Source organism: Athene cunicularia (assembly GCF_003259725.1).
Source record: "Athene cunicularia isolate RWA chromosome 4 unlocalized genomic scaffold, athCun1 chr4_part3, whole genome shotgun sequence".
NCBI classification, from domain to species: Eukaryota; Metazoa; Chordata; class Aves; order Strigiformes; family Strigidae; genus Athene; species Athene cunicularia.
In genome coordinates, this window is record NW_020799100.1 from 778,581 (window position 1) to 804,460 (window position 25,880).

At 49.8% G+C, this 25,880-nt stretch overlaps 1 protein-coding gene across 1 annotated transcript in view; it reads right to left on the minus strand.

The window, feature by feature from the left end:
- LOC113480137 (gamma-aminobutyric acid receptor subunit gamma-4) overlaps positions 1-25,880 on the minus strand; it is a 40,936-nt gene that overhangs the window by 13,561 nt on the left and 1,495 nt on the right. The window contains exons 3-5 of the mRNA XM_026848756.1: positions 21,153-21,301; positions 20,882-20,949; positions 96-316 (exon numbers count right to left, since the gene is read on the minus strand). Of these exons, the coding sequence (XP_026704557.1) occupies positions 96-316; positions 20,882-20,949; positions 21,153-21,301 (438 nt within the window). The remainder of the gene's footprint in view (positions 1-95; positions 317-20,881; positions 20,950-21,152; positions 21,302-25,880) is intronic.

Consider the following 25,880-nt stretch of genomic DNA (forward strand, 5'->3'; position numbering starts at 1 on the left):
CTACTCTGTCCCAGGAAACCTGGAAACCTCCTCTGCTTTCACCAGCTCCTTGTTCCCTCACCTCAGCAGCCGGCCACAGCACCTGCTGGATGTACCTGAGCGTGTAGAGCACTTTTCCGTCATTCCAGATGCGGAGGAGCTGATTAGGAGTGGTTATCCAGTGGGAATCAGCCCGCTTGGAGTTCCTAAAAAAGGTATCTGGGATCCAGATGCGGCTCACCATGTTGGTGTTCAGCGTGAGGGCCTTCAAGGTGCTGTTGAAACGAAGACGCCGGTCATACCACGTCTGAGCAAAGAAGATATCGATGGTGTATTCCTGTGAAACAGAAAGAAGAACATGTCTTTCTGAGGCACATTCAGGCAAAGCAGAGCCCTGTCCTCTGGTCTGCAGGCCACCTTTTTAGAGTGACAGCCAGAACATTTGCTGTTTAAGTCTGAGAGCAGATGTTGGTGACCACTGACACCTTTCCAGGCTCATGTTTAGCTTGGGGTCAGGATGTCCATGGCACACTTAGGAAGCATCAAAGACTGTGTGTTGACTAGGGGGCTGAGCTGTAGCATGCTTTGCCTGACCCATGCCTGGAAAGCCAAGACCATACAAACAAGGGCTTGGGCTTCCTCTTGGTGGACAACTCAAGCCAAACACTCCTTTTAAGTACAGGCATGAAGGAGCAGTGTGGACACTGGCTGAATCCAGTCCTAAATTCAGCTATACCTTTCAAACAAAGGCAAGGCAAGCTGCTCACCAGCTTACCAGAGAAGGCAAGCAGACAGCCCAGCAGTGCTCCATACACCTAATTTGTACGTATAGCAATAGTAGTGTCATGCATAAACCTAGTGAGAATCCGTCCCTTGCTGCAGGACTTACACAGTAAATTGTTTATATGAAAAACCATACTGAAGATTAGAAGAGGAAGCTGGGGAAGGGGCTGCTATAGACCCAGATCTTGGTGCAACTGGTTCAAAACCTTTAGTCTTTTGCAGACAGAAAACAGTTTCTACCATAATGAGAACCTTTGATTTTAGAAGAGAGAAGGTGTCCTAGCTCACCCCTAACTAGCATTTCTGGGAGGCAGCACCTATCTAGATTGGATTGGCAGTAGTCCACATCATTAGCCCACCGTTCTGCTGCTTGCTGCTGCAAGCCGACTTGCTCCTTGCCCTCTTTTTCAGTCTGCCTGAGAATGTGCTAATTAGTGCCACACAGGAGCACGTCTGGCACTCAGTGGCTGTCTGAACCAGACCCCCAAATCCAGTTCCACCAGCCCATATTAAAGGCTGTTGTCTGCTTCTGACAGCACCTCTCTGACTTGGACTTTGCTCCCTTCCACTCCTGTTAAACGTCCATGACCATGAGGGCATCATCTCACTCTCTCCTCTGGCAGAGATGAACAGTGTCTGACTTTGCCATCTCTTCCTCTTATTCTCCTCCTCCCTCTATTGATTGATCTTGGTGGAATTTTTATGACTGCAGCACATCCTCCCTCTGCTGCCCTTGCTGCTGGTTCAGAGCCGACTTCTCAAACCATGCTGTTAAAATAGATGCAGTGCTCTTAGCGCACTCTCTTGGACAGCATGTCCTGCTGAGGGCAGGCAGAGCAGGGCAGCACACGACTCCTTGCTTTATTTTCTTCACCCTCGCTCCACTGTCAGCCAACCGGTGATGAGTGATTGTTACCGAAAACATCCCTTGCATAGGAATGAGATCATGAGAAAAGAGCATTTGCCATCAGGCGGTCGAGTCACTCTCTGGACTGATCCTTCACCCTGTTTAGACAGAGGGATGAGCAAAGGTGATGGGGATGAGGTCTTAACATATCTCTAAATGGGGACAGACGCAGCACTTTTGAAGTGATGGCATTGCTTCCATGGTTCATTCAAAACAGCCACGAGGAGACACGGAGCTAGGATAGTAGCAGCCCTCAAAGCCAAGCGCACAAGCATCACTGCTGCCTGAAAACAGGAAGTGGGGAGAGCCCATTCCAGCATCTGAATGCTCTAGATTGCACTGGGCACTGCTTGGGCATAGGGTGTGTGGTGATGAAGGCATGGATCAGATTGTGAAAACAGTGAAAGAGACCCCACAGGTGGGCAAAGAAGTATGGGCACAGCAGGGACAAGGTGGGGGAATGGCAGCCCAAGAAAATGACATTGTTCTGCTTGGGGCCATTTTCTTTTCCTTGCCAGCTGTTGGGGTCAAAATAACACAATCTTTGGCATATTCTTCCCAGCCCTGCAAATCCCATTTGAGCCAGTATAAGCTTACATTGCTCCTCCTAAGCAGTATCTCTGGTGTAGGAGAAAGCAACGAAAAATGCAATGATAAACCCATGTTAGATGCCACTATCAGTTTCTATCTCCTAACTGGAGTCATTTGTGAGATCTCGCTTCTGGGCTGGGTTGCTCAGGTTAGATGTCCTGCTGTAAAGGTCAGCATTCAGGTCTGGGATAACCAGTGCTATTGTTCTGAGAGAGTGGAGGGTCAGCTGTCCTGGGGGTTTGGTGTTTGTTGTCAAGCCCAGATTTTCAGAAGGGATCAACATTAAAAAGCTCCTCTTGTGCCATTCATAGCCAGACTTTGCAAAAGGTGTAGTACCCAAGTCATTCAGCTCTTCTGAAAAATCTGAGCTGTTATTGTCACTGTCCTGTGGTTTGATCTAATTTCAGCAGCTATTATTAGCACAGCTATTCACAAGGAACAACTTACTAGCTGAGCTGGCTCCCTTGCCTCTAGGTGGGGAACCCATTGGGAAATGTTGGCATTTATGTTTTACATGGTATTTTCATTGAGAATTATCCAAGGAAAGATTTATACAAAAATGCTCTGGCTTTTGGGAGCACTTTTACTCTTCAGATTCTCTCCCCCATCCTGTTGCAGGGGAGCGAGCAAGTGGCTGTATGGTGCTTAAGTGCCACCTGGGGTTACACCACAACAGTTCCTGAAGAATTTAGCACCTGTATCCATCAGGTGCAGACTGTGGCTCTGCACTCATCAGCGTGGCACAGCGCTCAGACCTTCCTCTGAGCATTAACCAGATCCCACTTAGCTGTAGGCATCTGATCAAGGTGATTAAAATGGGAGGTGTTTGACCATGGGTTCCCCACAGTCATTGGAGAGGGAAGGCACTTCTGGAGGGAGACCCTGATATGAAGCAGTTCAAGTTGTCTTCTGGAAATGCTTCACACTCTTACTGACCTTAGGAGAGTCCAGGCAGACCAAGGCTGAATAGCTGAAGTTTGGCAGGACGAGCTCAGCCCCTAAAACTTACGGCAGTGCTGTTTCTTGAACTCCCGCACCCCTGTAGTTTCCCTCTGCCCCTGATTCATTCTCAAGCATCAGAAAGAGATTTCTCAATACCTCAATTTCCCCGTGTGAAAACAGGTTATTGTAAAATACGCCTCCAACATTACTGTACCATCTGCTATGCAGCACATGGAGGTTGTTAACTTCTCTGTAAAAGCACGGGCTTTTTTAGTGTTTTTAACAGAATCAGCTAGTGAAGTAAGAGGAATCGCTCCAACAGTTAGGTCACGCCATTTGAATCACATGTAGGGTGGCACACACATGTTGGCACGCATGCAACATTAAATCAAACTTCAGTCACAAAATAATAAATGAAACTATCCGTAAGGCAAATACGGCAGACTGCCTACCCTAACTACAATCACGAGAGTTTACCCAATGCAGAGGAACGCCCTGCAGCGCCACCGCTGCTAGAGGTGTGGGCTGGTGTCCAACTCAGCCTTCCAAGCATGTCCTGCTGGCCCTTGGTCACCGCCATCACCTGGCACTGCTGCACATCACTGAGCAGTCCTTGTTTTCCTCATGTGGGCAGCACAGATGCTGCTGAAAACCCAGTTCCAGAAAATGGAAAAATCTGAAAATATTTAACGGAAAAAAAACCCTGTCCTGTAAAAGAGCATTTGTGGGAAATAAAGGGATGTGGAGTTGACAAGAATATTCCATCTTGGAAGAAAAAAAATAAAACAACAATAAAAATTTTACTGCACTCTCAAATCCTTTCATTTTTAGAAACATAGTTTAAGTGAAAAGCCATGGAATTTCTGTGTGAAATGTAATTTCAAAGAAAACCCCAAAATTTTCAATCCAAAAGAAAATAAACAGGTTCAGAAATCAGCCTGTGCCCAACACAAGAGAACTGGGAGCTGACCACTGTTCTCGTTGTGTGCTACCCTTAGCCCTGCTCCTTAAGTCATCCCAGCCCCAGCTGCTCTAACCTTCGTGGCCCTGGAGCACCTCCCTGCTTCCCATCCTGATGTCCTGATACAGCAAGGGTATCCAGTCTGGCTCCGTTATCTCCTCCCTGAGCCTCCTCTCTCACCTCTGTGTGTAGGCGCACACACGTGGGGAATCAGCCCATATTTCCAGTTGGATTTGGCCCCACGAACTCTAATCTAGACTAAATTCCCTGCTGGGTTCTGAGCAGATAGGAGTTAGGGCTACCCAATTTCAGACTAACAGCTTAAACTCACAGGGCTAGCACGACACAACTTGAAATCAGCAGTTTGTATTTTCAGGTTACTTTATACACTAAATAAACACAGCTGTGCGCTGCCAGAAGATCCTTTTCAAATGGCTCAAAGCAAGTTAGGGTGTGCAGTTCAGCTGACCCCTCTCAAGGGTGCAGTTAGTGGGATACAGAGGAGTTGGTGCCCCATGGTTCCTGTATCCATCTATGAGCTTCTTCCTCTGTGTTCTTCAAGAGCTCAGCTTTCTGACAAATGCCAAAGAGAGAGGCAAAGCCAAGATATGAAGATGTCTTAGACATCTTCTTAAATTATGATAAAATTAAGTATTTAATGGTGTTTTTTGCAACTTCACTTGTATTCAACAACAACATCTCCAAATAGAAGAAACAGAGACTTGGAAACAGGTTCCTCCATTTTCCCCTGCTGGGGAGATACTTTGGAAAAATCCTAAATAACAGCGGGGCTGAGAGATTAACATCCTAGCCAGTCTCATTCTAGCTTTTATTGTTCTGATATTTTTATTCATACAGCCCCCTTCCCTCTACACCAAGCAAAGCCCTTGCTGCAGTACAATAAAGCAGGCTGCTTTCCTGGGAAGCATGGCCAGCACTTCAGGTGGGCTGGTGTGAATCTGATGGGTCCATGCTGACAATCACAGAGCTACGCAAAGCAGGTATCACAGGGGTGCTGCGATTCAGGAAAATCTCAGGACTTATTGGAGAAGATCCAGGAATGGGGTGTATTTCTTTCAAGGGCTGATAGGTCACTCTGTGTAGCTTGAGGCAAGCCAGGAAGCCTCTCCTCCAGTCTCCCTCTTCTGCAAAACAGGGGTCAGCCCAAGCATCCCCCCTGCAGACAGAACTGCGTTCAGCAATCCCACACCCCCACAGCCTTGCACAGGTGAGCATTTGCCTCTCCACAACATCCCTTGCATCCCTCCCAGCCTGTAAACATCTCTGACAAACCCTGGGCTGCTCCCAGCTGGCTCCATGTCCCGGGGAACACTCTCAATAATAGCTGAAAGGCTGGAGACATTCTCCAGAGTGAATAAATAAACTAAATAATCTTGTTTTAGAATAATCTTTGAAACTGATGCACAGCTTCTTGTCCCCACAGCTTGTGGGCAGGAACGTGCTTCTAGCATGACATGTGCAAGCACTTTCCAAGGGCAGCAAGCGGAGAGGACGTGTACTAACACCATATGCTGATGCTTGACACGGACTACTTTAGCGACTGGCTGGGCAGCATCAGGCTTCTCCCAGTTCTCCCATTAGTAGTGTGAGACACCTTGCTTGTGGATGCTTCCATGTCCCTACTCTGCGTGAGTTCTTTCTCCCCAACACAAATAGCAAAAGAATGAGAATATAAATTTCATTGTGTTTCCAAGGTCCTCCTCTCTCCAAATCAGACCCCGGAGAGCTTTCTGGACACGATGCCGGAGTCATTAGGGGAGCTCGCAAGGACAAAAGGAGGAGAGCTCTGATGATCTGTGTTTTCAAGGTGACACAGTGAACTTCCCATCTGCTTCACTTCTGCAGCAACACTGGCAGCGCTGTCCTTGTCTTAATGTCTTTCGCCTCTGTCCAGGGATCTCAGTTGAGACAGCATTCCTTTTATAATATAAAGTCGTGTTAAAAAACATCACCATGTCCTGTGCTCGTGCCAGGAGCCTTCAAACAAGACATTTTGTACATGCTGCTCTGCCAATTGCAGACTCCCCAGTCATGTCTTGCTCACCCTTGGAGTCTCAGCAGATGAGAACTGGACAGGGCTTTCAAAACCAAGTGCTGCCTTCTGAGATCTCTACCTGCCCATTCCCACACACCTCTGCTCATGCCGACTCCTGTGCATGTGCAAGCAGGGACATCTAAAAGGCAGGCTTTTATACTCATGACAGCCAACCACCCCAGACTGTTTCTTTCCCCCAAACCTTTTCTTCTGAGCTGTTTTCTTGTACCACCGCTTCCTGTCCTTCAGTGACATTACCTCCTCACATTCAATCCCACGATGGCTGCTGATTGCCATGGCGCCCGTTCCTCTTTTCATGGGAAGGTAGCCTGGCACCTGGAGCCTCTCACTGTGAGCCCCAGGGGCATGTGCCCTAGACATGTGTGTTTAGCATCTGATTAACAGTCATTACCCCAAGGATCAAGCAAAGTCCGTGCATTGAGACATGACATCAGCCAGGCTCTGGTTTATAGAAGCACAGTCTGTCTGCATTGTCCCTGATGAGGTTATTACTGAAAAGGCAGAGGCATGGACACAGGATGCTATATTCAGATGGAGCAGAATTAAAGGAGAAGATACTGAACACTTCAGTGAAGTATTATGCAAAGTACCACAGGGAAGGAGCTGCCTCCTTTCAGTTTGGTTTTTCATCACTCTCAGGACAGAACACGGCCTGGGTGGAAAGTCATTTGTAAGCACCTTCTGATGCAAACAAGGATGCAGACCAGTTACCATCATCTCTAGAAAATGCCTGGGCTTCTTGCAGAGCAAAGCCACACTTGTCCGAAGTCTTGTTTGTGTGTCACTGCTAAAGCTTAAATGCTCCCCACAGTGTTGGTCTTGAAGGAACTTTGTGCCAGAAGAAGGAAGCAGGTGGGCAAAGAGGTGAGGACAGAATCACAAAGGATAACTGGAAGAGAAATACTTAGCACTTGGGCAGGTGCTCTTGTTGATTTGTCCTTTAAGCTCATGGGGTGTTTGACAAGATTAAAAGAAATTTCCTTTGAAAGGACTAGAAGATAAACCTTCTCACTGCATACAAGTAACTCCCCAAGATTGCTCCTCCAGGACAGCTTGGCAAGATTCAGATGAGAAGCTGGAATTTCTTTAATTGAACTTCCCATTCCCATGCCACCCACTGCAATTACAATGGAACACTGGGATGGGCAGTCTAATAACTGCCCAGGATGGGGAGAGCAGCTGCTGCAGCTTCCCTGTACCAGGCGAAGGAAGGCAGGTCCCACAAATCCTAAATACTCCTGGAGAGGGGTGTCTGGGATGGTCAGCTTGTCCCCATGGAGACACCTTCAAGTCAGTTGTTGCCTGGGAACATGATCTGTTTCTCCAGCTCTGACATGGTCCTTGCCCCATCTCTCTGTCCTTACAAAACTCACTGTCCTGGGCTTCTGGATTCCTGTGAGGCTGTCTGCAGGCTCCTGCTCAGTTCAGGAGCTGGACACTGCAGCCTCACTGCCTCCTTCGGAGGATGGAGAGGCAGGAATGAGAGCAGTCTCCTGTCGCAGCAGCAGGGCAATGGCCCTCAGGTGAAGTGGAAGAAGTCAGGAAAGTTCTCCAAACATAAAATGACATGAGTGTCTTCAACTGTCAGAGGCATGTGGCTGTGTGGTTTGAAGTATTAGAGTAAGCATCCTTCTAGGCTTAGGGCTCACCAGCTGGGCCTGTTTTCCTGCCTCCAGTCTGGTACCTCATACAGAAGGGACCACCACTGGCATCACCACTGGCTTTGCCAGACGCCAGTACTGCCTACTGCTACTGCTGGCTCACTCGATGGACTGGCAGCGTCAACACTGCCTCTGAGATTTAGGGTGTGATTCTTATTTATATCCAGTCCCTATCTAGGGGGACTGAGGGTTTTGGAGGGGTAGAGTAGTCCACAGTAGTCTGTAGACATTTGTAAAGGTCTCAGCACCTTTCCCTGTCTGAACAGTCCACATCTGCTGCCCAGTTCCCTTTGCTGGTTTTTCATCTTCCCAGGCTTTCTTGGGTTTTCCCTCTTTTAACTTCACTCCATGCTCTCATCTTCTTTCCTCCTCCATGCTGCTCTCCACACTCTTCTTTGGTCTGTAGCTCACCGCTCCGCTTCTCTGCCTCAGCACGAAAGGCATTACCATCCTGCCCATACCCCCCTTCAAACAGAAGGAGCTTCAATTATAATGGCCCTACTCAAACATCACATCATTTTTTACCTCCTTCCCAACTTCTCATGGGACTTTGCTTTGTCTAGTAAGGCCCTACAGTCTCCAGGGCAGGGACTGAAAGGTGTCTAGTGATCTCAGCTGGATGCTGATTGTCATGGAAAGAAAACAGAGTCCCTCCCACTGCAGTCTTAGTGAAGAAAAAAATGCTACAAAAGCTGTGCTTTGAGGTCAAGAGAGGAGGAAAGGCTGGCAGAGACTGGGAGCCATAGGAGCTCTGCTTTCTGTGTGGATCAGAGCCAGCTTCTTCCAGTGCAGGAATTGCATGGCGTGGCACACAGCAGCATGCAAAACTAGAGGGAGTAAGAATGGGTAAACAATGTAAGGCAGTGTCCCTCTGTCCCAGCAGGCTCCTGCAGCGTAGGGACAGAGGATAAGGAGCAGGAAAATTAACTGCAGCCTTCAAAATATGCCCTCCTCTGTGGGAACCACCCGTGTCCAACAAGCACTGAGCTGTGTCAAACCGCCTTCTTGGGCAGCATGCTGACAGGGTGGAGAATCCAGCAGAGCCCAGAAGAAGCGATGCTCACCATTAGCCATGGGAGTGGAGCTGCGCCTGGGAGGTGAATCCCAGGCTGCCCCACACGAGGAGCCATGGTACGGCACAAAACATCAGGAGGAAAGTGGCCCTGGCTGGGCAGTATGATGCTGCTCTCCAAGAATCCGTGAGCTAGGGTGGCACCTCAGAGAGAGGCCCACCTCCCAAATCCCGATGCTGCTCTGTCCTCCCACCAAAATGGGTCTGAGAAAGCACAGTGCACCCATGTCCCTGGGATGCCATCTATTGTATGGAAATGCCTGTGCTGGCCAGGAGGAAAATTACTTGTCTGCCTATATAAATCCCTTTCTAATCCTCGTTCTCAAGGAAAAAAAAAAGCACATTCAAAAGATCTGAGAAGGTTCTGCTTTCACAAAAGGGGAGGGTTTTGTGCCCTCTGCAGAAATCCTCACTCCTGATGCTGTTCTCTCCTGGCCCCAGATGAAGGAGGAGGTGGGGACAGTGTACTCTGCTCTGCTGACTCTTTCAAGGAAACCTGTTTCATGTTGTCCCTCATACCCCCTTGCTGTGCTTGCCAGCTTTCTCTTCCTGCCCTGCCAGTTCCTTGATTTAGCACTTTCTCCCTGCTTCATTCTGTTTTTCCTTTCGCAATTCCTCTTTTCAAGCCACCACAAAATCACAGCCCAGCCCTAATGAGATTTCAAGGGAGCACCAGGCTGAGGAAAGCAGCTTGGAGAAATTAAACAGGTTACAGAGAAAGAACAATTTCTTTCTGTCTCCCCTGTTGGGTATTCAAAGGGCAAGGGAAGCTGGACTGTTGTTACACCAGGCCAGCTAATCCTCCTTTCCAGGCACACACCCACACTTCAGGCCAAGCGTGGTGGTCATTTGGAAGCTAGGACACCAGCCACTGTGCAAGCAGGACCTGCAGAGCTCTGCTGCTCCGGGCTGCTCACTTCCCATGGCATCTGACACCTGCAAAAGACCCTCCTCAGAAACTGGGGGCTGGCAGTCCCAGTCCTTTTTTCCAGCTCCCAGCTGTTTCATAGAGACTCAGCCTACTGCAGACGCCTCCTTTAAAACTAAGCCACTCTACCCTCTCCAGCTCTCCTAGATGGCTCTAGGACCTCTCTGGGAGTAGTGAATAAGATGAAGGCTCAGGTTTTCTACATAGAGGTATAAGGAATGCACTTGTATATCCCAGAATCATACATACAAAGACACTAAACAATTCTGGGTCTTGAGCTTAGTCCAGAGTTCCCAGGAGCCAGAAAGCACATTCTCTGCTGTTCCTTACCAAATCCCAGCACTGGACCTGCCTTTGACTTTCTGTGATAGCAGCAACACTGAGGTATTTTCATCTCCTCTCCTACTGATTCAGTGAGAGAGGATCAGCATCTAAGCAGCCCCCGACCTCGCTGCTGCAGAAGTGGACTGAAGCTTGCAGCCAGCTCTGCAGGAGGCTGCACGCTGAGCTCACATCCACGAGCAGTGCAGCGGGAGCTTGGCTTCACGTGACGGCCCACTCCTCCCTTGCAGTGCAAACTGGGTGCCTGACATCCCCATTCCCAGTGCTCCTTCCATCCCTTCTCGGCAGAGACCCTTCCTCCCCAAGCCTCCTGGTGAGATTTACTCTGCAGATCCCTCTGGCATACAGCTCCAAGCCACGTCACCACTGTGCAGGGTGCATCGTGCCTTCTCATAAGGTACAGATTAATGTGACAAACTAAGGCTGCAAGCTCGGGACAGGTCTGTTAGTCCACCACTACCAGATCAGGAAAGGAAATGGTCATTTTAATATTATGATTCTGTCTTCAGTGTTTCTTTTCAAGGAGCAAATAAAGAGGAGATCAGCCAGTTATCATATTAACTTCACCCTCCTACCTTCCTGTCGCTGTAGGAACCACCAGCCTAACTCCCACAAATTTTTTCCACTTCTCTACCCACTGCTCCACTTAGTCTCCTTATCCTCACTACACAACTAAGGTGGCTTTGGGTGTCTGTGGAGGAGAAAGACAGACCAAGGGACACAGGTCTGGTGTGGGAGGTGTAACAGGTACACTGGCAAAGCTGGGGGGAAAGAGGAGCAGGTCGGGGGGAAGAGTCAGGAATGAGGCTTACAACATTTGCAGAGTCCTTGCTCTGACCTCCCCTGTTCCCCATCCACATGGAGACAAGGTGTTCCCCCACCCACACTCTGAAGTGTTTTGGTTCACACATCCCATGTGCATCTGCCGGTGGGTAAGCCATTATCGCTGCCTGCAGTTCTCCTGTTGAGCAGAGCTGATCAGATGGTTAGAGCCAGTCCCAGCTAACTGCAGGTCAGAGAACCACCATGGAAATCCTCACAGCAAAGCCCTCTGGGCACAAAGATGGACAAGCAAGGTACCATCAGCTCCGTACCATCAGAACACACCAAGCCCAGCACAGAGAAAGCCCAAGACCCCTGCCCCACCCACAGGACCCCACCCAGCCAGCACAATCCCTCTGGGGCTTTGAGGAGTGGTCGCATCCGGAACTGGTGGGGCCAGTCTCAGCAGTGCTGGTGTGAAATGGCTGCACCATCAGCAAACCGGCAGCAGGGAAGGATGGGCTGCTCACAGACAGTGTGAGGCATCCCAGCAGGTGATTGTGAAGATCCACCAGCCCACCCACTTGCTGACCCTAACAGGTTCATGGGGACACAGAGGAGGTGTGAGGGGTTGCAAGGAAGAGAACCAGAGCGCTGCTTCAGCCCGGCCACCCCGGTGCCACAGGGAGGCTCAGGCTGGCAGTATCGCTGCTCCACTGCCGCTCGCTTGCAGTTCATATCATGGGTAATTAAATCCTTCCTGTGCACGGAGATGGAATGCAATAGTCTGAATATTCAGTCTTTAACATCACAGCATGAAGAGGTCCTTGAAACATATTGCCTCTGGTCACCCACAACCATGGAATTCTGAGAAATGGTTTCCATTTCATAACACATTTATAGCAAGCAGATTTCACATCAGCCTCTTAGGGGAGGTGGTAGGATTGCTTCATCTGGGGATGCAGGAAATAAATAGAACCAATTTCTACTGAAAAAGATGAAGTTTTGTTGGAAATAAATTAAAATTGTCAAAACCTAAAATGAATTACCTCAACCTCATCACTGCATTCAGAAACATTTTTTTCTTCAGTAAGCTAACAAAATATTTTGCTTTACTCTTATCTATTTGATACATTTCATTTTGACTTTTATTTTCAAATACTCATTTTCATGCTTTACATATAGGACAGAATTTATCACTGTATGAAAAACAAAGCAAAACAATCCGATGGCACTGAACTTAAATGTTTTGATTGTCCCTAAACCCATTTTCTCTCAGAAATGCTTAAGAATTTTGGCTGTTTGTCTCAAGTGGGAGGAGAAAGAGAGACCCCCTCCCCTACAATGCTGGCTGTTCACCCTAGACCAGAAACCCTGGCCTCTGACCAGCTCTTTGACTTGGCTTTCATGCACCTGAAATATCCAGACCTCTCCTGTAGAGACATCTAAAGCTTTCAGTTCTGATATATCAGCTCTGCCTTAAAAATATTTCAGCCCATCAAGTGACAACTGTTGGTACAGCTCAGAGCCTATATCTTTCAACATTGACACAACAGTGCTTTCCCTTTGACTTGGAAGAATGAATTTAATGAGGTTCAGACACAGATCAGTATCTGAATCACACACATGCTTCCTGGCCTGTCCACACACACACACACACACACACACATACACACATCTCCATAAGGAGAAGTGGGGCCGCTGGGGAACCACAGAGCCACTCCGTTAGCTAATGCTCTTGTGATGGACGTGGCCGCATCTGCGCGTTTATTTGCAAGGTGCAGCTGCAAAAGGCAGCTCCGAGCCTGAGCCCACATCTCCCGGGCTCATCCCTCCCAGCATGTGATGGGCAAGTGTGCACCCCCCGGCCCAGCCACCGCAGCTGTGTCCTCACCTGTGCATCATGGCAAGGACTCGTTTAAGGGCAAAGCTGAGAGCAAGCTGCTAGCTGCCAGGGTTGCCAGGGCATGGGACATCCCTCCAGTCAGGTCCAGACCCCAGTAAGGAGAGTCTCCTGGCCACTGGAAAACTGTCATCATGGTCTATTAACAAGCAGAAACCCAGTTGCTGGCAGACACCTCCAGAAGGGGAGACCAGGCACAGCTGCTGCGGTCATGAGCTGTGTTGGAAAGGTCTTTTGGGGGTAAGGGTGAGGAATTACAAGTTAAAACACTCTCAGGTTGGACATGGTGAGCACACCGGCCCCTCAGGAAGCGCCTACATTAAGCATCCTTCCTGGGCTGCTGGCGAGGGTCCAGTGCAAAAAAAAAACAAACCCTCTGTGTTCAGGCTGGCTGAAAAAATGTGAGTTTTCTTCAAAAGGTTGGAGCAAAATGAATGAGGGATCGAGCCATCCCTGCCAGCAGAAGGCCGGAAATCAGATCCGTGAAGGAATTTACAAGAGCCGCTTACTCCATTATGAACGTTGATTTATCCCATGTTGCCACCCAAGCTGCGGGCTGTGCGGAGGCACCTGAGTGCTAGGGCTGACACTGCAGTTTAAGAAACCTGACCGAGTGCAGCCACATTCCCCATTTAGCATAAGACTGGGGAGCACAGATGTTAATTAACTTTAGGGCTTAGCTCTCCAGAAATGCCTCTGAAGAAAAGCACATTTCCCCCCCAGGAGGCCGCTGTCCAGATTTTTGTGTTTTATTTAACTCCAAATTTTTAAGGCAAAACCCCAGCTTTTTGTTCATCTTCCCTGATAACAGACTCCTTGTGTTTTCTGCACAATAAAAAGCTTATAAATAAAATACCAACATGGATGTCACACAGAAATTATCTGGAGGGGATTAGTGTATGTTCTGGAGAATAAAAGGAGCCAGCTGCATTATTCATAGTGATTAAATCAGCCCTCTTCCGGTTTGGGAGCAGACCCTGAAACTTGTGGAAGCTCTTGGGATACGTTCAGGATGGGAATAACTAATTTAATTCATTAGAACTTCTGTTGCCGTTTGTGATTTGTCCCACAAGTCACACATGATTGGTGCTACTCCTCAGTGGCCTGGTGAATTTTTTTTATTTAAGGCAATGACAAACAATGGCTACAGGATGGCTGCTTGCCCTTCTCCGTGTACCTGACCTCAACGCCGTGCGAACACAAGCAGCTCTGTGAGAAGCAGACCCTTCCCTAGCACAGGAATGGGCTCAGATGACCATTCCTGAGCATTAAGGAGTCAAGAGATATAAGCACTCTCCAAGCAAATGAGTATTTGGGAAGATGTTATAAATGTACCACCAGCTCCAGCAGCGCTAAGCCATCACTCAGGCACGGAAACTAACAGCCAGAAAAAGCACTGGGGCCCTCAGTGAGCAATACCCATTTCCCAACACTTTAAATTTCTACAATATACATCTTTATCAGGGACCAAGACACGACCTAGCTCATTACATGAGCACGTGTCCTGTGCAACTTCAGTAGATTTATGCTGATGCCTGACTCTTGCTGCACCCCGGGCAGGCCAAGAAGAGCGTGCAGTCCTTGGCAGAGCATTGCAGTATGCTTCCAGCACTGCAATCCGCCCTGGAAGTGGGTGCATCTGGGCCATTGCCTCCTAGACAGAAGATTTGTGAAGCATTTTTAAGTCCTTTCAGTTGAGAAGTGCTGTGCAACTGCTGGTGTCTATTATTATCAGGGAAGAAGGGGGAGAGGTAACAAATTTCTTTTACCTATGGGCTTATCTTGTGCTCCAGAGCAACATATTCAAGCATTTTAAAAAGTGTGCCGTTTTCATTTCATTTCCTTCCTACTTATTCCAAAGCAGCCAAAGCTAAGCATAATCAAGACTTAAGTGTTCCTCAGAGCCAGACAATTATTACCAGTCTCGGTTTCCCCATCTATTAAGAAGAAATGAAGATATTAACACAAGCCTTGCAGTGGGACACCAGGGCTGTAACCCAGGGCTCCCTGTCTCCCACACTAATTCCCTCCTGACAAAGCACAGCCACCATTCTTCAGGAGCAGTGGAGATGCCTCAAACTGCCCAAGGGCTCCCTGCAAGGGTGACTTAGCCCCGTTAGGGCTTTTGTAGAGCCTAGCTCCTCTCTTGGGGATTGTTGCCCCGCTGCTGGGACAGCTCAGCCGTTCAGAAGCAGCTGCCAGCTTGCTGCTCGCTCTGGTAACACAACATCGATGGGAATTGTACTCAGAGAGCTGCGATGCAGCAGCTCAGCCACCCGCAGCTCTGAGTGGGGAGGAAGCAATCCTTGGAAGAGGGTTGTGCGGACAACTACTGCCTCCTTGCACACACGAGCAAAGGCAAGAGTGCCCCAGGTCGCCAGGCTGGCTTTGTCACAGCAGCCCCCTTCCTCACTGCTACTCCCTGTCAGCTTTAACTCTGAAAGCTAAAACTCCCTCCCGGGCTCCTTGAGATTTACATGAAAGAAGTCAGTGGGGAGTTCTCTTCATTCATGCTGGGCTTATACTTCTAAATTATAAAGTGTGTCAAATGAGGATTTAATTTATATTTAACAAGACAACGTTTGTAAATTAATTATTCATCAGCTGATAACGAATAAACATTTCCCCCCTCCCTGCTTTTCACAGTGTTTTTACAAATGCACCATACATGCAAATCTATTAGATCTATTCTGCAGTACTTCAGACGTGGGAAAATATGTTCTTCATCCTCAATGTCGTTAGTGTGTTGCATGGTAACTAATGCAGCCAAGCACAGCATTATGAATTTAATAGTGCGCAGCATCTCCTTCCTAAGCAGGGAAGGGGGGAATATTCAACACGTGTATTTGGACATAACATCTTTGGGTTCCAGCACCCTGCTCACAGGCAGAAATAAGGAAATGATTTGCTGTAATGATGGAGGCAGGAGCTTAGCCCTACCCCCTGGAAATCACAGGCACTTCTGAGGCAGCAGAATCTGTCCCCTGGTGAATGACAGAGGCCAATTTTGCTCTTTCCATCTTTATTATCATTAAGCAATGAGATTGAGGTGATGCACAAAGCCAGCAGAAGAGCTGTCATCAAGTGTTGCTACAGAATTGGGCACACAAGGGCATCTCCTCACACATACCAAATAGAGGAGTCTCCAGCATCTGAATGAGCCCTGACTGCACCTCCTCTGAGCCCAGACACCTGAAGAGGTAACCAAGGCAGGTCCCTGGATGAGTGGCACATCTCCACTCACTTTGGTCAGGAGGCAACCACAGTGCTTGAGCTGTGTTCTCAGTGTTCAACAACTTGAGCCTCACACTTGGTTTTGTGCAAAAAAGAAAAGAACATTCAGCTCTGACCTCTGGGAGGAATTTAAGAAGCTCTGGGCAGCACTTGCTCCATTCCCAAGCTCGGAGCCATGCTGGTTCTCATGGACACTTCACGGACATCCTTAGGACTGAAAGACACTCAGCCCCAATAGTTGGCAACCACTTTACTTCTACAGCATCAATTCCTGAGAGTTAAGCATCCCTAAAGGAAGGTGCCCTTAACACCAGTTAAAGCTATAACCTGTAGAAATGGCGCCATTGCAAGACAAAACCAGGAGCAAATCCCTCCAGCAAACAACCAGTCAGCAGAAAATTTGAACCAAGTCTCTGCCATTGGCCCCTGTTGCTCCAGCCCTCCCTGGCACCTCTTCCCACAAACATGCCTGGAGAACCAAGGTGGGTTTTTACACCAGACTCAACTTAGCGATAAGCCAAGGACACCTAAACACTGTCTGTGCTAATAGGAATCTAATTGGGCATCCAGATCTGCGACACAGCTTGGAAAGCTGCCGCGCTGTGGGCGATAACTCATCTGGCTTGAGGTGCTGCTGGCCGGCACCCAGCGGCAGCAGGCAGCTCTGGAAGGGCTCGTGGCCAAGCGCATCCTTTCCCTGATGGTGTAAACACAGCTTTCTACTGCCCTGAGGAGTGCCAAGTGCCCCAGTTCCACCCAAAAACAACAGGTTCGTGGCAATGGGGAGGAAATCCCAATCCATGCAGTGACAGGAGCAAACAGCTGTGGGACCTGACGGTCCTACTCTTCTGCACTCTTCTCTCTCTCAGCCCGTCCTCTTTCAGCCAAGCCCCATCCCACTTCTATCATTTAACAATCTCCTAGCTTTTTTTCTGGTTACTGCCACATTTTGGCTGGCAGAGCACATAGGGTCCTTTCCCCAGGGAGGAGAGAATGTAAAATTTGCTCAGCTACCTAAATGGGAAACAAGACAGCCATTCTGGTCGACAAAAGATACCAGGAAATCACTTTACATTTCTTCCCCCTCCCAACCTGACTGCCTTCTGCTGACTCCTGACTGTTAAGGCTATTTTATGACAAGTGATTGATGAGGGTGATGCAGAATTCACACCCAGCACAGGGCATTTTCAAATAACCTATTCATTTTTTAAGGACCGGAATCAGTTTTGTATCCTGACATGATTTATCATTTGGAGGTTGAGCAGCGGCTATGCAGGGCCAGCTTCCAAGCCCTGACAGAGCACCAGCAGGCTGAAGGCAGCGGTTAGTAGTTAACCCTTTGAGGGGTGAGCAGAAGATCACAGGACACCAGTATTCAACCTACATTGCTTAAGTTGAAGCCACCTATTCCACTAGCATGTCAGCCCATCCTATAGCCATCAGCTTCAGATGCACAGGCCACGCTGGTCCCAGCTAATAGCCACAATAATGCTGCTATCTTTCTTAAAAGCAGAACTAGGATTTATCTTCTACACAGCCTGGCTACATGAAGGAGAAATACTTATGTAAGATGCTGTCATCACAATGCACCTAAAAGAGATCAATGGGACATTTCCCCTCTAGTGGGCCTTCCAGCCTACATGAGCCTCTCTATCTGCAGCAGAGAGAAATCTCACCACGGGCTCAAGAGAGATCTAGCTCTATATCAAAATCTGGATCCCTTCTTTTGGAAATGTGTATTTCCTCAAGTTATGCATGGGAAAAGGGAAAGATCAGGCAGGTGGGACAGGCCTGAGAGCTGGGAGAAGGCAGAGCTTCTCAGGTTGGGAGAAGCTATATAAAAAGGGACAAAATGGGAATGACATGTCCCCAGCAAAGACAATCTGTATCATGTGTTTGATGCTAGCCTGCCAATGGCTGGCATGACCCACAGAATGACTTAATTCACTGCATCAGCATGGAAAAGCAAACAAACATGAAACAAGTGAGCAAAGCACCCAGTTCTAGAGGTAACACTGCGGCAGCTTTGTCACAGCCCTCTTGCTTCAGGAGACACTACAGCAGGATGCACCCTCTCTCATGAGCAGGGGGGCATATTCAAAGTACAAGTGGCAGAAAGCTGCCATCCAAGGCTACAAGACCTGGGTCTAGCTGTCCTCAGTACCTTTAATATCAGTCCAGCATCTCAGGGAGAAAGGTTTTAAAGCTCAAGGGCATCACAGATTCAAGCTTAGGAAGTTACCTAAGGGGATGGGGAAGGAGAGATGTCCATATAGAGTCGACCTGGGGAGTCATATTGAAGTGTCTTCAGATCACTGGTGACTGTTGGGACCCAAGAGGAACCCCTGGACTTGTAGCATCTGGGCACTTTGGAGAGACAGTGCAGCCAGTTGTGACTCATGCCACAAGATACCTCAACAGTCTCTGTGCTGAGTGGTTTCCTCGCCTACCTGAGCATCTCCTCGCCATGCCATTCCCACAAACAGCAACACACAGGTGGGAAGGCTGAGATGGGCAGATCAGCCCTGCGGCAGCAGCTTCCCCTGCCGAGCCCTGCAGGCAATTCCAAGTCTTGCTGTCACACTCCCAGCTCGAATTAAGTGTGCTGGCACCCCCTGGGATCCTGTGCAGTCCTGCAGCCCCACCTCAGGAAGCATAAAAGCTTCTGCTGACTCTTAGAAAGAGCTAAATATGTGGCTTGAGCTGCTCTAGGAACGGTCAGGGCTGTCTTCAGCAGCACTCTCCCATATGATTCTCTGGTGTCTAGTAAGAGTTGGGTTCACACAACAGTTTTTCCCCTCAGTGGGGATGGATGTTGTCACCGCATGTTGTTTTCACAAAAATACTGGAGATGCTGAATATGCCTGAAGCTCCTGTACCTGCAGCCATATATAGTTGGTATTAGCCCACTGGATCTAAAATACTGAAAGACTGGGGTGGACGTATGTACGTTCTCACATACCCATCACCATGGCATAAGCTGTGTTTCTTAGGAAACCAGACTAGCAGCAGTGCCTGGTATCTCTGTTTAGGAGAAGAGATGAACTCTGGATGCAAGACTGGATTTTATAAGCTACTTCCTACCGCTGCCACCTGCATGGCTATGCAGTGCTCCTGCAATAGGGAGTAGAGCAGAGCTTCCAGCAGGGGTGGAGAGGGGTAAAGTGAATGGATGAGAAGGAAGAAGGAGAAGGAATGATGACGTGCATTGTGGTTTTGCATGGTTTTCTTGGCGTATTCTTGGGCAGCGCAGAGCAGATGGGACAGCCACCTATGACACGACACCTATGCTCTACCTCCAGGCACAGCAGTGGCTGGGGAGGTGATTACACCCAGCCCCTGCAGCCTTTTCCCCACACCGCTGCTCTTACATTGCTGTGGCTTCACGTCCACACACCCGCACGGGATGAAGGAGCTTTCGGTATCCGCAGGCAGCCAGGGATGACATCCACATTGCTTGGGCTTGGTTCTCCTGGAGGCGGGGCTCACAGGAACGAGGAAAGGAAATTGTTTTGCCTTGAGGCCGTCCCTGCTGGTGCACTCATCTGCAATCTAGCACCCAGCCAGGTGCCCGTCTGGTGGCTTGTGAGCAGGCGCTGCTCGGAGGCACATGCTCAGCGGTGGCCAGTCAGAAGGGCTGCTTCAAAATGCTTTCTGGAGTGGAAGTGGTTCTACAACTACAGTGCCATCCCTCTATCCCCAGAGGGGTTTGTTCAGTGGAAATTTTCTACTTGGGAAACCAAAAATAACATGCCGATCCCAAGAACTTTCTTTTTTTGGTTTAAGGGGGCTGGTTTTGTTTCTGCTCTGTTTTGCATCGAGAGAGACAAGAAAAGCCAAATTGTCCTGGCTGTACCTCTCCTTTGTCCTCTCCACTCCACTGCCCAGTGGACCAAAGAAGTCTTTCTAAACCTGACAGCAGTCAGGTTTGTTTCTTGCTAAAAAAAAGAGTTAAAAATGACTTCACAGAGAAAATAAGAATGGCAGTTTCCTGTGAAAAATAAATAATCAACAGTTGGTCTCCAGTGCATGGCCTGGAGGCTCTTTAGACCAAAGAGCATCTCTCTTGAGTGTCTCTGCAGCTCCTGGTACAGTGGGGTCCTGAGCCATGAGCTACTATCACAGTTGTGGTGGCATCAGTCTAAGGCCCTACGTACTGAAGAAGAGGTGTTGGACCCAAGGCACCCTGCTTGTCCCTCCACAGCACTGCAGCCCAGGCCTGGGCACCCAACTTTCACACCATCAGACCATTGCTATAGAAACCATCTCCAGATGCCTATTTCAGTCCTCCTGGGAAGCATACCGCTCCCCCTTCCAGCCACCACCACGCTGCCTCAGCCAGGGCAGCGCAACGCCCTGAGCGTCCTGGTGCCCACATGCTTCTCAGGCAGGAGAGGGCAAAGCCACCAGGCAGAGGTGTCTGTCCACAAATTGCCAGTGGAGACAGCATCATCATCATCCTCCTCCTTGAGCCTGTGATCATGCTGAGCTCACCAAGGGCACTTGAGGATGTTGCTCCAAACCAGGGATGGCTGTCAAGCCTTTCCACCTCTAGCTATCATGAGATCAGAGCACCTCTTCCCAAGGGCAAGGAGACAAATCCACCTCCTCTCATGACTATACCACCTTCACACCATGTCTAGCCAGCATGACACAACCTGCCAGCAGCACTGGGTCAGTCACATCCCATGCCCTCCGTTGCAGCAATACCACAACCCTGCAGCGACAGCACCACTCACCATCTGGATGACAGACACTGGCCCGATGCTGTTCACGTAGATATCCACATCGATAAACGTGGGTTTGACTGTAAAGAAAATAAAATAGGTACAGATGAGCTGGCGCTAGGATCATTTGTGAAGGGCTGAGGACAAGGGGAGCATCTAGAATCAGCATGGCTCCATCTCACCAAAAATCCCAACCACAGAAGCCACAAAAGCATGGAAAACACAAGACACAGCCAGGCCTGGCCACCACTGGTGACCGCAGGGAGCTCTAGGGGACACTTACTGCCAATGTCAGGCCTCAGCTTGTTGTCATAGTTCTTCAGCAGCGAGTTGAGGATCTGTGTGGCATCAGTCTCCTGTGCCTTGGGGGTAAGGACCCAGGTTTTATTGATGCTGAGGTAATCGTAATCGTATTCCTCTGTGCTCTCGCACCTGAAACAGAGAGACAAAAGAGGAGAGACATCACTGTGGCAGCTCTCTGGATGCTCCGTGGGAGTAGGGGCAAAGCTGGGTTTCAGATATAGTAAAGGAGGAGGATGCAGTGCTGCTAAAAGGCAGAACATAAGGAGCTCAGGGCCCTCCTCTCAGCCATGCTGCTAAGAAGACACAACTCACCTGGAGCCTTTGCTCATTTCAGGGTCCCCAGACATGCCACAAGTGGTCAGGAGGGTAGGCATGGTCCTCATCCTCCCAGCACCCTCTGGAGACATACTGCTCATCCCCAAAGTGTGGGAGCCAGTCCCTGCCCTCCTCTGCCATGTTCCTGCCCCTCCGCCTCCTGGCCCTCCTCTGCCACCAGCAGTTCCTGCTCCAGTAGCTGCCTGTTAACCCCAAATACCTCAGCTGCCCTGCCTGCCACCTTTCTGTAAACAGCAATGATGCTTCCTCTGCAGAAGAAGACAGTGACCAAATAGCATTTCTGGGGAGCAAGGCATTTACAATAAAATCCTGTCAGAGAAAAGAGGTCCTAAAACCACCAAGCAGGCAGCATACACTTCTGGCTTGCCAGGAACCCAGCCATCTGCCCTGCACAGATCCTCCAAAATTAAAGCCTTAGGCAAACTCCTCTGTCCTCAGGCCAAGACCTGGCACAGCCCATTCTCTAGATTCAACAACCCTTCTTCCCCAGCCTTTGGCATGAGCTCCCATTTAAAGATGCTCCATCTTCCTGATCTTCCAGATCCAAGCCAGGCAAGGAAAGCTTGCATCCCCCTTCAGACACAATCCACTTAGCAAGAGTTTCTCCCACCACCTTTCTAAACCTTTTGCACCCCTCCCTTTTCCTAAACGAGTTTTCCTAAGCCCTCTAATTAAATTAGGTCCACATGGTCTCCTGGGAAATTCTAACCACCTGCTGCTGCTCTGGGCAGCTCATTCACAAGACTGTCCCCGGAACGACACAGCCATATGTGGGGGAGGACGCCGAGCAATCCCGCACCCGGCACACCCCCCTGAACGTCTGCCATGTCCGTGTGTCACCGGCTCCAGCGCCAGAAGGGGTCTCGCAGCAGGAGCTGCCACTGTGTTGACACTTCCCAGCTGGAGCCTCCAGCTCGGAGGTGCCGTCAGGCACCACCAATACACATCTCCCTTCAGTGCCTGGGGAGGCAGAGCCTCGCAAAGGTACTTGAAGGGGGAAAAAAGGCATTAAATTGACATGTTGCAGTCAATTTATCAGATGCTTCTCTTTTAAAACCCCAGGTAAAACTTGCTTTCACAATCACTTTAAAGCTCTTTGCATCTCCTCGGTTTTCAGGCACCGGGATGTGTGCCCCGACAAGTGCTGGGCTGGGTGCAGCTGCATTAGGTATTGGTTCATCAGCTTGTTTCCTGTCTGATTGCACTGCACCTTCTAACGATGCTTAAGGAGGTCTTAAGCAACACTGTCAGGAGACACTTCCCTATGTGAGCAGCTGCAGCCAGGGCTCACCTGGCTGTTGAAATGCAGGCACGCAGCTCCGCGGGAGCCAGCAGCTGCAGGAGGCTCAGGGACCACCCCTGCGCCCACCAGAAAGCTGGGCAGCGCTGAGATCTGGAGCTGGCCCCACTCCTGTGGGGCACAAAGAGGGACACGTGTCTGCCAACAGCCCAGCTCAGGCCAGGGGCAAGCAATCCTATCTGCCTTCCCTTGCTGCCAGTGTTTTGGGCAATGCAGGCTGGCTTTAGCAGAGTGGGAAGAAGCTACTCCAAAACCTTCTCTCAGTGTTCCATTGACTCTACTTGAAGTCATCTCAAGACAGCTCACCTGCCAGCACCCAACTCTGTGTGTCCCACTGCCCTGCCAAAATCCAGTTCCTGCAAGCCGTAAGGCCACAGTAGAGCCCAAAACACCCCTCCAGAGCCGAATAAAACCAGGCTGGTTCCTCTGACTTCAGCCTTCTGGCTTCTCACCATTTAGAGTCGCTGATTAACACTCTAATGCTTGGGGTAGCATTTCCAGGGAGTCACATCCCTATTACAGATGCAGTGACACTACCAAAAATATGCTTTTTGCTAATGCAGCTAATCCGGGACTACTAAACCATACTAAGCCATTTTAGCATAAGCAAGCCAGCTTTTGCTGGAGAAAATATGCTTTTGCTGGGTGTCTGTGCACACACAGACACACACTAGCTCTTGCTGGTCAGGGGTATGACCCTCACGCCACCCTGTGCAAGCTCCTGCCTCCTCACCAGTCTCTCTTCCCAGTGGCCCCACTTCAAATCAAGAAGGGAAGAGTCCAACAGCTATTGCAGAGGAGAGAAATTAAGGTGACGTGTCTGTGTCCCCCCACAACAGCTAATGGAAATGTCACACTGCAAACCCGCAGCGATCCCCAACGCGCTGTGAACAGTTGCTGGCCTGGCGGCTCAGTCTCATGCAACTGGCTTGGTGACAGGGGACAGCCAGTTCTCATAAGTCTTGTGCAGCCAGGAGGAAAGACAGAGCCACGTTTCCCCACCTCTGCTTGTTGGAATGTCAAAACACCACTCCTGAGCTTGGCCATGGGGCTGGGACGCAGCTGTGAGTGTGGGCAGGGGGCAGGCAGGGGGGATGACAGCAGGGTAGAGCTGGGGACATTGCGAGGAAACCCCTGGTCTGACAGATGTGGTTGAGGCCGTGGTAGCTCCCGCTGGTGCCCAGAGCAGGAGGCCTGCATGGCAGGGAGGTGTCCTTTCGGATGTGCTCACATATATGGATGGAGTTGGACAACCCTCCTTGGGCAACCCTTGGCATTACAGCAGGACAGCGCTCTGCCTTGCCTCCCTAATTCTGTTTTACTCAAGCAGACACCTGTTTTGCTGAGGTTTCCAAACATACTGGTGGTCAAAGTAAAAGCCACCCGAAGAGCTGATGGCTGGCTCCCTCCCCACAGTGCCCAAGCTGTCCGACAAGGTTTCCCTTGGCAGGAGGAGCGGAAGAGCAACATGTGCCACAAGCCCTTGAAGACACTTCTGCTCCTTGCTTGACCAGGATGCATTCCCACTACTATCTGACACTGGTAAAATTTTGTACTGACCCTCTCAGCCATCCCTTGCCCTCAGTCAGAAGCATCCCGGAGCAGATGTAGATGCTGGAGCTGTGACTGTCCAGCCCCTCTGCAGGTGCAGCTCAAAGCCTCCCCTGCTCCCAAGGATCAAACAGCAGCAAAATACAAGAACAACATTTTTAGCCACCCATCCCACAGGGACATTCAGGCAAATTAAATTAGAAGCAGAATTTAAAGATGAGGGCTCACTAAACTGTATCATACCAGTTTCACATGTGTTTGTACCTCTCCTTTCACATCACACTCCGTGAAGCCCCAATGGTCAAGCCTACACAGTTTCAACCATCTGCCAAGCCCAGCTTTCTGGTGGTGCAATGCTGTGCAGGGATCCTGCCTTCAGGGCTCAGACTTGGGTGCCTTGGTCCCACGTGAGGCAGTACCCTGGGGAATGCTGGTGAATTAGGCTCTGTGGTGGGGGGATCGTCTGGGGAGTGCTGAGTCACCCAGCATGAAGCATCCAGCCCACTCCAGCACCAGGGCATGGGTCTTGCAGCTTTGTGCCAGGAAAAGAGTTCACACACATGTGGCATCTGAACCGAGCTCCTCACCCCAGCACCCACCATCAACTGTAGGGCAGGCGAGATTCACCCCCCGCAAGCTGCAACTGGGAAAAATGCAGTGAATGCAGAGCGAGACACTGATACAACTTGCTCCTTTCCTCCTTCTCCCACAGGCTTCCTCTCCTGATCCATCACCCCCACAACACAGAGACACTGCTCCTGGCAAAGCAGGGCTCAGGGAAGAAAGAGACATGAGGTGCAGGGCAGGAGGGAACCCGGGCCAGCTATTGGGGGAAATCTTCCCGCTCAAGGGCATGTGAATACATGATTTAACTGCTCCTCCGTGTGATCTGCCAGCTTACGTCTCAAACGCAGAGCTCCTGGCAGCGCGCTGCAGGGCTGGTAGGGCACAGGAGCTGGGGCCACCAGGGACCCCCCTCTCAGCCCTCAAATGCCCCTTGGCCCCAGCAGGCTGGCAAGAGGCAGGTGTCAGGGCACGGGGCCGTGGGGTGGCTCTGGCTGCCTTGACCCCAGGAAGGCCAAGCCCTGGAGAAACCGCAGCAGGGACGGACTTTCTGCCTGCACCCGAGGTCGGGAAACCTCGGCAGAGCAGACCATTAGTAGCAGGATCCATGCTCCCTGTCCCTGACTGCATTCGTAATACGATTTGATCGGCTTTAAGGCAGCTTATTCTGCCAATTAGCTTCAGCCAGTAAAATCCCTCTTCCCCCGAGCCCTGGGGGCAACAATCTGCTGACAACATGTTCTTTCCCCGATGTAGCCATTAAACTCACCAGCAGGGCTAAGAATTGTAAAAAAAAAAATAATAAAAAAAAAAATTAAAAAAAGGAAAAAGAAACTTAAAAATCCCTTGTGCGTGGGGCCTTTCATCGCTGTTTACAGAAAAGCGCTACGAATGCTGGCCCTGGGAGAGAACCGTAATCTGCCAGCCCAACGCCTCCGCTCGCCCGCTCGGCCAGCG